At 40.2% G+C, this 17,902-nt stretch overlaps 1 protein-coding gene across 1 annotated transcript in view; it reads right to left on the reverse strand.

The window, feature by feature from the left end:
- SLC6A19 (solute carrier family 6 member 19) overlaps positions 1–17,623 on the reverse strand; it is a 47,210-nt gene extending 29,587 nt beyond the window's left edge. Inside the window, exons 1-2 of the mRNA XM_036750458.1 lie at positions 17,422–17,623; positions 623–763 (exon numbers count right to left, since the gene is read on the reverse strand). Of these exons, the coding sequence (XP_036606353.1) occupies positions 623–763; positions 17,422–17,623 (343 nt within the window). The remainder of the gene's footprint in view (positions 1–622; positions 764–17,421) is intronic.
- Positions 17,624–17,902: the final 279 nt, after the last annotated feature.

Consider the following 17,902-nt stretch of genomic DNA (forward strand, 5'->3'; position numbering starts at 1 on the left):
CTATTGAATGCCCCTGTTGGGCACATGCTTTGTATTCTGGAGAACTGATGACCCATTCCATTAATGAAGGTGACAATGAACTCTTACACAGATTTTATAACTGTTTAAATCTTAATGGAAAAATCAGCAGACATGGGGGCCAAAGTTAGATTCCCTGGAAACGTTCAAGACCAGACTATATGGCTGTCTGTCAGGGACGTTTTGGAGGGGACTCCTGTACCATGCAGGGCACTGGGCCAGACAACCTCTAAGGTTATTCCCAAGATATGCATTAAGTATCTGCTATGGGCAAGGTGCTCTTGATTACTGAGTCATCAATACCAGGTACCTGGCAAGGGCAGCATCATGCAAATATGTCACTTGGGTTGATTTTTGACATTCCAAATAAAAGTAAACCCACTTCTACAGTCACCCTGTAGAACTGGTCCTTTTAAATCAAAGCATAAAGCATTTTGCACAGTGTCTAAGAAATGCAGGCCTGTAAGACTGTATGAATACAATGATCAAATTCTGCACTGGAAAAGCATGATGGAAATAAAATCTGCAGCATCAGAGTTTGTTTTGTGGCCACATCGCATCTCTCATTGACCCATTAAGGCTATTTTAAGTCCCAATGACTTACCTACTCCCTTAAGTGCAGGATGGATAGAGCTCCAGACACCAACACTGCCCTTCCTTAGCCTTTGTCCAATGGCAAACTCCAGATAAAGCAAGGGGACCCCCTCAAGGACCAGCAGAATGAGGAATGGGATCATGAAGGCCCCTGGAATTGAAAAAGAAGCCAGATGAGTATTTCTGATGCTAGAAAAACAGTATGAAAAAGAAACACTGTTTGGGGTCTGGAGATTCATTATTGGTGAGCTCTCTAAGCATTTCCTGTAAATACTAACTTTAGGAAGGAGTCACATTATAGCAACAAGAAACAAAACACATTGTAAAGCATCAGGGATCATAGGATCATGGACCAGAGTGAAAAGGGACCTCAGAGGCTATCAAGCCCATGAAGTTTTGTTATGCAAATGGGGAAGTTGAAGCCCAAGGAGGTTATGTAATTTGCACAAAGTCATGTAGGTAGTAAGTGTCAGAAGCAAGAGTTGGAACCAGGTCCTCCAACTTCAGGGGAGAATGTGCTTTCTACCATGTCACAGTGCTGTTTAGTCAATCAATCAACAAATATTTATTGATCACCTACAGTTATCCCTTCCACATCGCAACCTTCCCCATCATGGTTTCGACATATCGCAGGTCAACAGAAGAAATTAAATGGGGCTTTTGGGGGAGTTTTGTGAAAGGCACAGATGACATTTGAAGGCCAGTAGATGACGCAGAAAAAATTTAGAAAGGCATAAAATATATGTATAGAATTGTATAATATCAACATATTTTATCTTTTAATACCATAAATATATACAATTTCATTTTTAAAGTTAAAATAAGTTAAAAGTTAAAATTTGCGAAAAAGAATGTGAAAACCAGCAGATGACACACATTTTATGTAGATTTTCCATATTGGTGGCGCACCGTACCCCTAATCCCGCAATGTGGAAAGAATAACTGTACTTTGTGTCAAGTATTATGGGCCTACAAAGTAGCATAAAGCATGATCTCTGCCCTCTAGGGGCATAAAATCTAGTTGGAAGATGGCAATGTAAATATGGGATCACAGTCCAAAACTGGAAGAGACTTCAGAGCCCATGTAGTCTATCTTTGCCCCTCCTTTCCATTTTTCAGATGAAGAAACTAAGACCTAGAATGGTAAGTGACTTGTCCAAAGTCATATAGGCAGTGGGTGTAAAGGCAGGATTTGAACCTGGGTCTTCAAGCTCCAGAGCCAGTACTCATTCTCCTAAACCACAATGCATCCTTTCTAAAGTAACATGAAGAGTTAACAGCAGAGTTAAGTGAAATAATGCCCTGGGTAGAGTATGATCCATTGTTTGATAAGTACAGACAGTGAGTGCTATTGTGAGTTCAAAGAACAAATTAAAGAAAAAACCCAGCTATTTTAATCTGGAAAGGCTCTAAAGAGACACTGAGATTTGAGTTGGGCCCTGAAAGATGTATTGAATTTGAAAAGGTAGAAAATTGCTTTAAATATTCCCCCAAACAATACAACTTGCTGTCTTCCTTTTCAACTCTGGGCCCAGCTCATTGTCCATCTTTATTGTCCATCACAGATATAAATGGGGTTGAAATCTAGTCAACAGATGTTCCTCATCCATTTGGTCTTTCCTGTGTGGATGGATGGGTCAAACTCCTTTGAGTGACTGATTACTGGTGTCTTCTAGGAAGTTCTGCAATATCTTAGGGCTTGATGCAATCCTCACAATGTCACGACAAACCAGAGCACCATCCACAGAGAATCTCTCCTCGCTTTGGATTAGGCACTGGATCTCTTCTATCACAGTGGCGAATATTTCTGGCAAACATACATCTCCCTGTTCTGTACCCTACCTGACACTTATCAGAGTCATTGAACAGGGTTACTTCTGATCTCTAAATCATATGGCAGAGTTTTCTGTAGGTAACTAATTCTATCCATGACATATGGATGCTTGTTAGCATCTATATTGGTAAGAACCACCATGATCCACTAAACTAATTAATTGTGCTATGTAATAGTCTTTTGGGTTTTTTTTAATCCCAAGCAGAAACAAACGGTATGCTTTTATACTCATATTTATATCACTATCATGGCTTCTCTACGTTGGCTTTGAAGCCAATTTCAACAAACAAGTTAAAAAAATCAAGAATATATGTTTACTAGTTCATTTAGTGAACATTTATTAATTCAACTGAACTTTTAAAATTTGAAATGAATATGCCTCCATTATCTATGTCAGAGGGAAATTATGCCTCAATTACGATCTGGCAAAGGTTAGAATGTTAATATTTAGCAAAAGCTTCTAAAACCTTGTCAGCTCTGTATGAGCATCATGAGGATCATATCAGGATTAAAGTTCAGCCATTCCCTGGAGCAACAGAGTTATAAACATTTCCAATACATAACTTAAATGGTTTTCTGTGGACTCAAGCATTAGGACTGGTCCTAATCTTTGATGAGGAAACTGGGAGGCTGTGCTTTGCTTGTTTATTCACACACCGATAACTTTAGATAACTGTTTGGCTGGGTGATTTTTCTTCGTATCACCATATTTGATTGAAAGGTTTGAGTTGAAGCACAAAGGTGGCAAATGATGGCTACACCTTTTTTCTTACTTTTGTAAATCTTTCAAAGAGGTTGCACTGGCGGGGGGTGAGGGTGGGGGGAGGTCTGGCACATATACAGGGTGCCTGGGACAATGTCTCTCTACATGGAGAAGTTGAGAAGCTTGCTTCTAGGAGAGTCATGACAATGACAGGTAAGGAGAGTGCTTTAGAGAAACTGTGGAGAATATATAGGCATCCTATAGAACTGGTCCTGGTCTGTTTATAGAAGGCTCGTTGATTGACTATTAAGACAGTCAAAAGACTTTAGCTGTCTACCACCATTTATCCAGTGAGAGACTACAGTGGAAGAAGCCCTGAGGCCTTCTTCCCTCTGAGGACATGCAAGCCCAGGAAATGTCTCACTCCTCTACATTTATTGTTCTCCATTCTCTGGCAAAGGGAGTAGAATCTCTGCTGAAAGCATTCTTCCGTAGTTAGATGTCTTTCTTTTTGGTTGATCTGAAGTTATGCCTTACCCCTAAAGTGAAGAGTTCATTTACTCTTGTGTATCTTAAGCTATATAACTTCCCCATTTTCTATTTTACCATCACCTTTATAAACACGTTGCTCAATATTCACAATTGTCTTTTGGGTAACCAGTTTTTTGTGGAAGAGAGATAGCTGTCTAAGAGTTACCATTATCCTCCTTTTTAAATGGCTAGGGAAAGGGGCTTTTATTCTTAAAGCCTAAAAGAGAGCATCATATCACTAGACTTCAAGTATTTGAAGTGCAGCAAACTAATGTAATTCTAGCCCAGTAAACCTCCCAGAGAGAGGACAATAAAGGATCGAACACCCAACTGTAGTCCTTCTTCTGCTCCCCACAAAGGCAGAAATCACAGTAGCCGTTGGAGACTGAGAGGGTCAGATCCCAGGTCAGATGTCTAAATTTATCCCTGTAACACAGGCTGTGCTGGGTCTCCGTTGGCTGGAGCTCAAACTGCTACATGAGCCAATCTACTTTACATGTACGTTACATACAAAAGAACAAAGGAAAGAGGATAAGCTATAACCTGTCCTGCACCAGTGGAGGGAATGGCCATGGCAATGAGATCCCAGATCCATTGAGATACTGAAGAATTCAGTTAATGCACATGTACCACAGACATACAAATCAAAGTGACAGAACAACACAATAAGCCAGGGATTTCATGAGACCAGAAATAAGCAGTGAGAAAAATAGCAAGATTTGGATAAAAACTTAGAAAATGTGTTCCTATACAAGAAATTAAGATATAATTAACCTTTTCTTCATGCAGCAAATAGACACCACTTTGCCATTGTGGTCCAGGATTTTGTAGCCTCAGATATGTGGCAAAGTTCTGAGCACCTGAAGACTAATGCTGCAAAGTTCCTAACAGGTGCTTGATGATATTAATGAGCTGCAGGTGCTGTAGGAAATGGGAGGGACCTAGCTGTCTAGAATCCCTGTGCCAGGATAAATATGTTTAACGTTCTCATCATTTAAGAATGGATCTCTTTAGCTACATCTGTGTGAATGCTCGAATATACACTTTGCTGATTGGTCACCATCCAATGGTGAGTCAGGAAAACCTGTGTTCAAATGTGACCTCAGGCACTAGCTATGTGACTCTGGGTAAGGCACTTATTCTCTGCCTTAGTTTTCTTAACTGCAAAATGGGAAAAATAATAGCATCTCTCTCCCAGGGTTGTTGTGAGCATCAAGTAAGGTAACAGATACAAAGCAGCTGGCGCATGGTAGGCACTTGATAAATGCTTGTTTCCTTCCTTTCTTGGCTTCCATACTGGAAAAGTGATTAAAATAGGCATTGTAGAGTTCTAGGTTGTTGTTTCATGGTAACCTTTTATACAGTAGTCATTTAGTCATTTTTCAATTATGTCTAACTCTTCCTGACCCCATTTTGGGTTTTCTTGCAAATATACCAGAGTTTCCCATGTCTTTCTCCAGCTCATTTTACAGACAAGGAAACTGAGGCAAACAGGGATAAGTAACTTGCCCAGGGTCACATAGCTAGTAAGTGTCACAGACCAGATTTGAACTCAGAAAGATGAATCTGATTCCAGCCTCAGTACTCTATCAACTGTGTCACCTAGCTGTCCCTTTTATAAGGTAAGCGATAGGCTTTTTTCTTAGTCCTACTTTTCTTTTTTTCCTTATTACACAGATGCAGAAAACAGGAAGGATGTCATGGGAGTTCTTAGAAAATAGTAAATTTAAGAATCCCTGTGCCAGGATAAATATGTTTAACATTCTCCTCATTTAAGAAGGGATCTCTTTAGCTATATCTGTGTGAATGCTTGAATGTACACTTTGCTGATTGGTCACCATGCAATGGACCAGATTGCAAAGAGCTGGTTCAGTTCACTCATTAAGAACTCCTTCTTGCCCATTCATTGTTTAATGATGGATTGTTACTGTGATCAAAAACAAAACAAAACACCGAGCTGAAAATGATCATGAATCTAGACATCTGTTGATTTTGTCTAGGGCTTATAATAAATGGCTATCCATAGCTTATTCCTTCAGGCCAATTATCTCAGGATTCTCATTAGCTTCAGTCATAACTCATCAGAAACTGGCCGCTCTCTCTTAATCAGTTGGATGTTCATTCAAGTCAGTGTGAGGCAAGGGTATTCTAGTTTCTTAATTCAATTCAACTAGATCTGACAAATATTTGTTGTTGCTATAGTAGTTGTTCAGTCGTGTCTGACCCCATGACCCCATTTGGGGTCCCCATTTGGCAAAGATGTTGGAGCGGTTTGCCATTTCTTTCTCCAGCTCATTTTACAGATAAGGAAACTGAGGCAAACAGGGTGAAGTGACTTGCCCAAGGGCACACAGCTAGTGTCTGAGAACAGATTTGAACTCAGGAAGCTGAGTCTTCCTGATTCCAGGTCTAGCACTCTATTCACTTCACTACCTAGCTAACAAATAGTTATTAAGTACTTATTATGTGTAAGGCAATGTGCTCTGTGCTAGGAATATAAAGATGAAAAAAAAATAAAACCCAGTCCATACTCTTAAGGAGCTTACATTCTACTTATAAAATAAGGATAAATAGGTCAGTGAATGAGGATGGTTTTGAATCCCTCCTTAGACATGTCTCAAATGAGTTATAAGTAACCCATTCAAGTCAGACCTCCATCTTCTCAGCTGCACTGCTTCTTACGGGTATCTTAGGATTCTGCATTAACTCTAAGAGAACACTGGTGACAGCCTGACCTGGAAGATGCCTGTTGTCAGTAAACCACCAGTTTCATTGTAGGTCTGGGCTCCGGGGTTTCCCAAGCTACAAGATTTTAAGTATTTTTAAAGATAATAGGTTTGTAGCTCTCTTTACTACCATCATTACCAATTTCCTTCCACATCTTGCTCGTTGTTTTGGAGTCTTTGTCATCTTCTAACTAAGTCATATGATTGATGTCACTTTGTGCCATTCAGAACAGGAACCTTGAAAAACAGGATGTATTATTTAAGGTTGGCAGCCTCCCTAGAAGCTAAAATGTCTTGAGTCAATAGTCATTGTAAATCTACAACTAACCATGTTCCTGGTTGCCAGTACCTGTACTGATGACTGGGATGCAGGTAGCGAATAGAGTGCTAGAGCTGGAATCAGGAAGACTCAGCTTCCTGAGTTCAAATCTGTTCTCAGACACTAGCTGTGTGACCCTGGGCAAGTCACTTCACCCTGTTTGCCTCAGTTTCCTTATCTGTAAAATGAGCTGGAGAAGGAAATGGCAAACCGCTCCAACATCTTTGCCAAATGGGGACCCCAAATGGGGTCATGGGGTCAGACACAACTGAACAACTACTATAGCAACAACAAATATTTGTCAGATCTAATTGAATTGAATTAATTGTACAAAGTAAGTATGGCACAGTTAGCTCAAGGTCCCCTCTCCTCTCTGCCTCCCATACCATTCTAGTCTCTCTAAAATGGGAAGAAAAAAACCCGATAACCAAGGAAGCTGTCATAAAATAATAAATTCAAAATAAGACATGTGCCTTAGAGAGAGATCATTTTAAGTGGTTTCATCCAAGAAAGAATATCACTTGTCAATGTATGTTCTCCCCAGAATCAAAGAGTTTGCTGAGAGACTTGTACTGTGGTAAGGTAGGCAGTGTGGTACAGTGGGGAAAAAATAACTGGACCTGGAGTCACAGGACCTTAAGTTCAAATACTTGCTTTTCCATAATAAGATCCTGTCTCTGACGCATACTGCTTGTATTAATAAATAAGCCCTCCTGCCACTTTAGGCAATCCCTAAACTATGAGTTACTGATGAGTTAGTTACTCAGTTAAGTCATTTTTCAGTTGTGTCCTCCTCTTCCTGACCCCATTTGGGGTTTTTAAAGACACTGGAGTGGTTTGCCGTTTTCGTTTTACAGAGGAAGACACTGAGGCAAACAGGGTTAAGTGACCTGCCCAGGGCTACACAGCTAACATGTGTCTGAGGCCAGATTTGAATTTAGAAAGAGTAGTCTTCCTGACTCCAGACCTAGCATTCTGTCCACTGTACCACCCAGCTGCCCAAGTGGGTGATACAAATGGGTAAAAAGTGAGTTTTAATGGGTGAGGAGTTTCTCGTATCAGTAAAATCATGGGAGGAAGTAAAGAAGGAAAGAAGAGAGGGAAAGAGGGAAAGAATGAGGAAAGAAGGGGAAGAGGAGTTCCCTGAGGGAAAGGAACCTCTGCTCTGGGCCAGGTGGACTGATGGATGATACCTTGGGAGCACCAAGGAGTCAGAGAGAGCTAAGATGGATTTTTTTTTATAGAAATGGTGACTTTAGAGAGAGTAGACAAGGAAAATGAAGCTGATTCAGAGGGGTGAAGTTATGGAATTAGTGTAGCAGAACAGCTTTAAGAGCAAGAACTAGAGAAAAGAGGTGAAAAGAAGAGAGGGAAAGTTTAGTCCGAAAGTACGAGGAATGAAGGAAAGCCAGGATGTGTTACTAGATATTGAAGTTTACCGAAGAGAATCAGTAAAAGTTTGTCAGAGATTTCCTAAGGATGGAGCCCAGGGAAGCTGGCTCAGTTCTCAGGTCAGATGCTGACTACACTATCATTGTTTGTCCTTTGTTCTCAAAGAGGACTGTGACATCAGGGAGGTGATGACCTGACATGCAAGTGAATTGGTTTTAAGTGAAGGAGGGTTGTCAAAGCCACCAGCCTCACTTTCTCCTCCAGAGCCCTCTCGGCCCAGTGGCCAGATATAGATCTGGAGGACTGGAGATGGCCCAGGATACAGTGGGAGACCTTGGCCTTTTTAAGCTAAGGTCTTTAACAGATCTCAGTTTCTACGAAGCAATGCCCATTCAGTGATTAAGGCTGGTTGAGAAATGAGGCAGAGAATGGCCTCTTTCACCTAGTCAAAAAGAAAATTCAATCTGGAAGAGGAAGACCCTCAGGGTTTCTGGTCAAAACAAACAAATCCCTATTTACATTCATTCTAAACCAATCAGGACCCAAACAATGACCAAGTTGGGGTTGGCCGGAGACTTATTGTTGGCCAATCAATAAGAGCCAGAGTGATTTAGGTTTAAGGCACGGTCCTTAAGACAAAAAAATCTAGGCCTTAAAACCCCAAGATATTTTTGGAAGGTTTCGGTGATCAAAATGTACATTTCTTTGGGCAGAGCAGGTAAGGATATGATACCCTATGTGGCCAGAGGGAAGGGAAGGGAAGGGAAAGAAAGAAAATTCTGGCCTGAAGCTGAATGGAATGCACCTGGAACAGAGGAAAAAGAGATTCCAATTCTCCAATTCATGGAGACCTAGAGCTCAGCCTAGATAGGAGTAGAGGGTAGGCATTGAGAGAATTTTGAAGATCAACCTGGAAGAGCTGGGACAAAGAGGAAGGGCCAGAAAACTGGAAAGGAGTAAAAGCATAGAAGTTCCTGGAAGAGCACTGCTTAATGTTTTAAATGTATGCCATGCCAAGCTAATGAACAGCAGGATGCTAGAGGTGACATCTACCTCAGGTAATAGCCTGGGGAATCTGACTGCTTGGAGAGGGGCCTCCTTTTTCCTATTTACATAGACCAATACCTATCAATATAATAGAATGCTAATCTATCATTCCATAACTCCAATATCTTTAGGGACTTGGTTAGAGAACCTCACCAGTTCCTTCAGTTCTATAACTCCATTGATTTCTCTGCTGTTCAGTTGCTTTTCAGTCTCGTCCTACCCTTTGTGACCCCATTTGGGGTCTTCTTGGCAGAGATACTGGAGTAGTTTGCTATTTCCTTCTCCAGGTCATTTTCCAGATGAGGAAACTGAGGCAAGCAGGGTTAAGTGACTTGCCCAGGATCACACAGCTAATAAGTATCTGAAGCCAAATTGGGATTCAGGTCTTCCTTATTCCCGGCCTGGAGCCTCTATACACTGCACCACCTAGCTGCCTCTAGATTTCTCTAGCCCATGTTTTTGGTGGTTTCTCAAAGAATAAATCAGATCAAGGCTTTGACCAGGCTTTGCCCATTCCCTGTGGGAGATTTGATACCTTTAAAAACTATATTAACTTTATGAAGTATATGGAGAAATACAGTCATTGACCAAATGGGGTAAGGTAAAGAAGATCTAGGCCTCAGTACTTTCCTTGCTGTTTATTACTGGTGTGATGTTTAGCACATCCTTGTGGGGTATTGTGAACAGAGCGCTGGACTTGGAATCAGGAAGACCAGGGTTCAAATCCTGCCTCAGACTATGACCTTGGGCAAGTCACTTCACATGAGACAAAGTTTCCTCATTTGTAAAACAAGAGGGTTGGGCTCAGTGATCTCAAAGTCTCCTTCCAGCTCTAAATCTATGACCCTATGATCCACATCTGGAAAATGAAGAGTATGGAATAGATGCTTTTCTCTTCCTGCTCTCTGGCCATCTCCTTTGCAGCCTCAACCAAACACCTTTTCTCTCCCTACCCCTCCAGTTTTGGATCCAGCAACCATACTCCATGGTTCCTGGATGGGCTATTTCACTTTATGCTTTCATGGACCCACTCACCATCCCTGAAACTTTCCTGATCAAAGTGCCCCTTCTTAGCCAATGCTTCACTATGTTTTGTGTCTCTCATGATAATATAAGCAACTGAGGGCTGAGAATGTTGACTTTTTTTTAATCTCTATATGCGACACTTTGCACAGAGCTTACAATACTATGAATTAACCTTTAGAGACTTTCCAAAGGAATCTAACAGTGTCTTAGTCCCAGGTTATAGGCATTAACAGAGGAAACTCTGATTGGTTTCTTATCTGGCCTTTTGTACAAAAGAGGAAGCATGAGGCATGATACCCAGATTGCATATCTTTGAGATTTGAACATCCACACTTTCGGGGGGAATGTGAATTTTCCTTCACTTCTGGCTAAGTTCTAATTATCATTTTGGAAGTAAGGGAAGGTGATGAAGGTGTTTTTTCCTCCTGTTTTCAAGAAAAAACAATAGTAATCATTATTAAAGTACAAATGGATCTCTGTTGCAGAGATAGATCAATGGCTCGGGAGACGCACTAAATCCTAGAGAACACATATTTGTAGATTCAGAATCCCATGAGATAAACTGCAACTCAGTTAGGTATATAATGTATTGTCTTTGCTTGCATGCATCTTGAAGATTTCCCAGTTACTCTGACTGAGGTTTTTAGAGGTTGAGGGAAGCTCTTCCATTTAAATACCTAACAAATAAGATTACTTTATCATTTTATCCCGGAAAAAGGGGGTAGTGCTGAAAAAGGGATTTAGTGCTGAAAGGAACCTTGGAGACCAACAAGTTCATTTTACAGATGAGGAAACCCAGAGTAAGCAAAACTTTCTGCCAGATGTGAAGGTCCTCAAGGACTCAAGTCCTTCTTTTAGAGGACATCTTTTTAGCCATAGTCCTGATATGGACCTTCCCCTCTTCCCTTTTCTGGACCCTTAATAGCCATTCTCCCTTTCCCCCTCCACCCACCTCCAGCACCCTGTAGTCATTAACTCCTCTCCTTGGTGACCTTCCTAGCACAGTGGAATAAGATGGACTATTACTCTCTCTGCCACCTTGCCTGAGGATCCAGGCTCTCAAATTGGGAGGGATCCACAAATGGGTAAAGAATTATTTGGGGATTGCTGCTGCTCTTCTCCCCAACCCTAGCTTCCATGTTAAACTCAGCATTAACTCTCCCTAAACCTTATTCTCTCCTGCCTTTTTCCTTCTATGCACTCTGAACCCCTACACTGCTTTTGAAGTATGGAAAATGGGTAGAGAGGTAGAGGATCCAAGTCTGAATCTTAACTGTCAGTAGACATATGTCCTTAGGCATCCACTTTGCCTTTTGGAGCATCAGTTTCTTTATCTGTAAAATGAGGGGATTAGGCTAGATGACCGCTAAGATCAATTCCAACTCTAATTCTATTTTTCTATGATCCTAAATCTCTTCTTCTCACATTCTTTTCCTTTTATTCCCTGAAATCTGGCTTCTCCCAAAGGAAGATACCACATCTACTGGCATCCTTTCTAAGGATGGCTGTATCTCTCATACCCCTTGACACACAAGGCTGGGAGCTGGCTTCTTCTTTGCTCCCCAGTGTTACTTTCAGAGCCCCTCCTACTTCAACATCAGCTACAACCACCCCTAAAGTTCTCTTCATTCTATGTAGATCTTGCTGCTGCCATCTATGAACCTCTGTGTCATTCTTCCTCATCCCCAATAGGTTCAATACCTAGTATGAGAACCTGAAAAGACCTTAGCTTAAAAGGGCCAAGGTCTCCCACTGCATCCTGGGACATCTCTAGTCATCCTGATCAATATCTGGCCACTGGACCCAGATGGCTCTGGAGGGGAAAGCGAGGCTGGTGACTGCACAGCCCTCCCTCACTCCAATCAAAGTCATCATCTTCCTGATGTCACAGTCCTCTACAAGAGTGAAGGACAAACCATACACAACCACAACCACACAATCTAGTTCATTGTCTTCTACTCCACCCTACCTTCTTCCCCCACTAAAAACACCCTAAATTTCTAGTTTCTTAACTTCCCCAAATCTCCTAATCTCTGTCTAGGCCTAGCACTCTATCCACTGTACCACCTAGCTGCCTCAACCATGCACAGGAGACGGTTTGCCCTCCTCTCCCCATTCCCCCCACCCCAAACATTTCCTTCCGGATCTCAGAGTTTCCAGTTAAGTGTCTTGTCTAAGGTTACACAGCTGAGCTGGGATTTGAATTCAGATCTCTTAACTCTAGATTGAGTGTTCTTGTTATAGTAAACCACACTCAGTTCCAAATGTTTTCATAAGACTACTGAGTTATGTCTTCAGATCATAACCATTCATTGTTATTCATTAGCATGGGAAAGGCATTGTGACACAATGGAAAGAACACTGGCTTTAGGTTGGGGAAACTGGGTTCAGATTCTGCTTTTGACACTATCTATTTGACCTTGGGCGAGGCACATTGAAGGACCATAGAGCAAAAGAGCTGGGTTATCACCAAGGGTAACTTACCCAGCAAAGTTAAGAAAAATTCTGAATGAAAAAAAATGGATCTTTAATGAATTCAAAGACTTTCAGATTTTTGTGACAAACCCCCCAGAACTTGAGGGAAAATTTGACATATAACATCCAGGAGAAATATAAAGTAAACATTAAAGACCAATTATAAGGGACTCAATAAGGTTAAATTGTTCACTTCGTGTATGTGAAAGTATTGGTAATACTTTTTATGACTGTCATCATTATATGGATAGTTTGAAAGAAAGGCGTAGGCTAAGCTGAGTATGATGGGATGATTCTAAAAAAAACTGTATAGAGAGAGAAAAAAAGGAGTAATTATCTCATACAAATGAGACATAAAAGAAAAAACTGATACAGAAGAAGCTAGTAGGGTGGAGGGCAGGTAGTGCAGGAACCTGCTCTCTTTGGGAATGGGTTAAAGAGGGAATAACATATATATCCAGAAAGGGATAAAAGTCTTCTAAATTCAGAAAGAAATAATAGGGCAAGGAGATAGGGTGGGAGGAGAGGATAAGGGAGGGACTCTTAGAGGGGTGGATAGGTTAAGGAATAGGAGGGCAAGGTAGTAGGTAGAAGTAAAGTAGAGGAGTGAAGAGGATAGGCTAAATAGGGTAAAAAGGACGGTGAGGAAAAATAGGAAGGAGGAAAATACAGAACAAATAATTACAATTTAGAATGTGAATGGAATGAATTTGCCCAGAAAATAGAAATGAATAGCAGATTAAAATTCTGAATTCAACAATATGTTGCTTTCAGGACACATTATAAAATTGAGAGATATACACAGAGATAAAATAAAGGGCAGGAGTAGAATTTAGTAGGTAAAAAATAGGAGGGGTAGTAATCATGATCTCAGACAAAGTTAAAATAGATTTAATCCAAAGTGAGAAATAGAGAAACTACACTGTATGTCAGCAATATTATTGATATTGTTTTAGACCATTTAAAATACCTTGACAGTATAAAATACCTGAGCATATGTCTGCTAAAACAGACACAGGAACTATATGAACTAAACATAAAACATTTTTAATACAGATAAACTCAGATCCAAATAACTGAAGTAATATTTATTGTTCATGAGTAGGTAAAGCCAATATAATTTTTAAAATGACAATTTTACCCAACTAATCTATTTATTCAATGTCATCCCAATTAAATTACTAAAAAATTATTTGACTGAGTTGGAAAAAATAATAACAAAGTTCATTTGGAAGAACAGGTCAGGAACTTCAAAGAAACGAGGGGAAAAGGAAGTAAAGGAAGTAGAGTCAGCAGTATCAGACCTTAAAGCTATATTATAAGATGAGAGCATTGTTGACATATAAAAAGGATAATTTCAATTATTTTAAATTAAAATATTCTTGTATAAATAAAAGCTATGTAGCCAAGAGCAGAAGAAATGCAGAAAATTGGGGGAAAGCCTTCATAGACAATCTCTCAGAAAGGATGTGATTGGGTTAGAATATTGCTGTGGTGTAGGAAATGAAGAGTTGGTTGATTTGGAAAAACATGGAGAGACCTGGACTCATGAAGGAAGGAAGATGCTTTGCACCTTCAGAGAAACAGATGATAGGAGGAAACAAGCATACTACGATCTTATATATGTGTGTGAGTGTACATGTGTATGTTTATAGATATCTATATATATCGACACTTAATTGTAACCTTGGGGGGGGGCGGGGCGGGGGTGTGTGTGTGTGACGGTGGAATAAAGTAAAAAGTACACAGCAGAGAACAAAATAAAACCAACAAGGAAGCAAAGAAAAGCTGGGCAGCCCTGAAAACAATGTGTAGTATTTATTATATAGGCTTTCTTGAAATGGAAATGTATTGTTTTATACCAAATCCTCCCTCATGGTCGGCTGTGTACATGAAATTTTTTTTTTCTTTTCTCATTTTGTATTTCCGTTTAAAATAAAAACAATTTACAAAATTTAAAAAAAAACACTTTCGCAGTGAGTAGAGCACTGGCCCTGGAGTCAGGAGGGCCTGAGTTCAAATCCAGCCTCAGATACTTGACACACTTACTAGCTGTGTGACCTTGGACAAGTCACTTAACCCCAATTGCCCTGCCTTCCCCCCTCCAAAAAAAAAACAAAAACACTTTTAGGTTCAGCCCCTTCTATTTCTTAAAAACAAACAAACCCAGACACCTGATTTTACCAGGCTTTCAAATTGTCAGAGTTGACCTGAAAATTCTTTAAAATTATTGTTTGTACCAAACAACACAACAATGCCAGTATGCCTGCTAGTAATGTACAGAAATGACTCTACTACTTTCATTCAATGGATTTAGAGCTTTGAGGGACCTCAGAGATGATCTCTCCAGTCTTTGCCTCTAACAGAAGAGAGAATGGAGGCCTAGAGATGGGATGTGCCTTGTACATTGCTACACAGGTAGCATGAGAAGGTGTTCCTGAGGTGTCTGTTAATGGGTTCTTTTGTGAATAAAATTCTACCTAAAATACCAGACAAACGAGGTTGCTAGTTGAGTCTTTAATGGACCTTTTGCAAAAGGAAGAATCCCTCTGTAGACAGTGATTACCCCAAATTTCATTTGTCATTACTCAGTTTGGTTTCTCATCTATCAGGTTTTCTTAAAGGGTGACTCACACATATGTGATAAGAATACTGCTTGAGGAAGAAAAATGCATACATTTGTAAAGTTAGCCTCTAGATTCCTTAGAACAGTGGTTCTCAAACATTTTGTTCTCAGAACCCTGTTAGGCCCTTAAAAATTACATAGGACTTCAAAGAGCTTTTTAAAAAAAACATATGGTTTAAAGCTATTGATATTTACCATATTAGAAATTAGTACTAATATATTTTTAAAGTATACATTAATCCATTTTAAATGATAATAAATATAAGTAACATAAATAAATATCAAATATTTTATAAAAATAATTATATTTTTTCAAAACAAAAAAATTAGTGAGAAAAATGGGACTGTTTTACATATTTTAGCGAATCTCTAATGCCTGACTTAATGGAAAACAGCTGGGTTCTCATATCTGCTTTTGTATTCAATATGTTGTGATATGTTGTTTTGGCTGAAACATATGAAGAAAATCTGGCCTCACACAGATATGTAGTTGGTGAAATGTCAGTATTATCATGACAATAATTCTGTCCTCATGGACTACCTGAAAAAGAATTGGGGGTCCCCAGAGGTCCTCAGGCCACACTTCAAGAACTGTAGCCTGAGGAAAAGGCAGTACAAAATTATGAGAGCAGCAACTGCAAAGGATATTTCTATCATAAAACCCAAACTGCAGTGCTTTATAACCCCAGACTTTTCTTGTGTACAATATGCTGCAGCTTCCTCCCCCAGAGGCAAATTTTCCTCACTAAAGTAGAATGTTATTGGTGTTCTTTAGAGAAAGTATACATCCTCACATCATCGGTAACCTTACCAGATCCGAAAGGTGGAATAAGCATATTGACATTTAAAGTGGTTTCATTTTCCTGGAGTACTTTGGATCTCTCCTCAGCCTTCATCATACTTTGGTTCATTTATATCTCTATATCCCCAGAATTTAGCACAAAATAGGTGATTAGTAAATGTTTGTTGACCACATGTGAAAAAAGCAGGAAGGTCTATAGGGAAAAAAGGGAGGGGGATGTGGAAAGAGAATTTACTTTGCCCTTTTCCTGAGAGAGTGTATTACAGCTTGTGTCTTTCCAAGGCCATAAGACAGATTGAGTCAATTCTTCCAGAATATCAGGAGTCCCCTTGAGGAAATATCACCCTGGCACTTTGGGGAGCTGCCATCACTCTTTTAGGCCAAAGAGATTCATTCAGTAAATGAGTTTCTTGGTGCATAATGACTTTATGAAAAAAAAAAAAGACTTTACAAGCAGTGCTGGAAGCTCAGAATGCATGTCCTTAAAGCCTTAAACACATCTTTTTGTTGCTCTTCAGACCTATGATTTCAGTCATGCAGGGGAACTTCTGGTATAGAACTTTTCCACACACACAAAATGGCAACTTATCTCTATCTTTGCAGCTTAAAGAGTGGGCTGGGGAGCTCACTTGCCCATCACATAGCTACTAGTGTCAGAGAAAAAACTCGAACCCAGGTCTTTGTGACTCCATTGATTCTATCAATGGCCACATTGCTTCTGAAGGTAAAATACTTTTGGAAAATAATCATGAGAACTATAGATAAAAGTCTTTACTTGATAATAAATTATATAAATGAGAAAGTAAAAGTTGGTGTCCAAGGCCTTTTTTCCCCACCTATCTTCTCTAGTTCTGTCCCCTGCAAATGAATGGAGGAGAGAGTGAGAAAGAATCAGAAGAATAAAAGTTTGTCCTACTGCATTGGGGCTGTAGAGCTCTGCCACATCTACTCTTCCCCCAGCCTAATGGTACAATTCCCAGGGGCAGCCGAATGAGCTACAAAGATGCCAGCAGACCACTTTTCCACCACTTTTGCCTTTCCTGTACATATACATACTTAAGTCCTGGGTATAGTGTTGCGTTCAATTCAATTCAGCTAACATTTATCAAACACCCACTTGGTCAAAAGTACATTGTACTAGGCGCTGGTGGAGATTTAAAGTTTAGATGAGAATGATTCCTGCCCTCATGGAGCTTTTAGCCCAGTGCTGAAAGTGCATTTGAGTATTGCAAAAAAAAGTCTATCTGCCCATTTTGCTGTTTAACTCAGCAGCTGCCACTGGCCCCACTCCCCACACAGGACATATAGAATAAACAGATACTACATACCTCCTCCATGGCTCTGGCAGAGGTAAGGGAATCGCCACACATTTCCTAACCCCACACAAAAGCCAACACATGTTAACATGTATTGTGCCTTGTTGTCCCATTTGGGTCTTGAACCTGCCTCTTCTTTTTCAATGATCTCAAGCTCCTCAAGTGTCGTTATCCTATTCTCCAAGCCTGGATTGGGTAGCACAAGCCTCACCATGGTGTGATTTTCCTAGGACCTGATTCCACTAGCCCAAGGCAAGTCTTTACCAAGCAGTCAGTGAGATATGGCAGTCTGAGGAGAGTGGGAGCTCTAAGGGCTAGCTTCAGCTATTTATAGAGAACCTTTGACACTCTACCTCAAGCACCTGAGGCAGAAGGGAAGTGTCAGCAAATCATTTGATTCAGTAAGTCAACTAATTGCCCAGACACTTATTAATGCCTTATCTACTGAGACTCCTGCTGAACACCACACATTCAGCAATTCCAGATGGACCAA

The sequence above is a fragment of the Trichosurus vulpecula genome, chromosome 1 (genome assembly GCF_011100635.1).
Source record: "Trichosurus vulpecula isolate mTriVul1 chromosome 1, mTriVul1.pri, whole genome shotgun sequence".
Lineage (NCBI taxonomy): Eukaryota > Metazoa > Chordata > Mammalia > Diprotodontia > Phalangeridae > Trichosurus > Trichosurus vulpecula.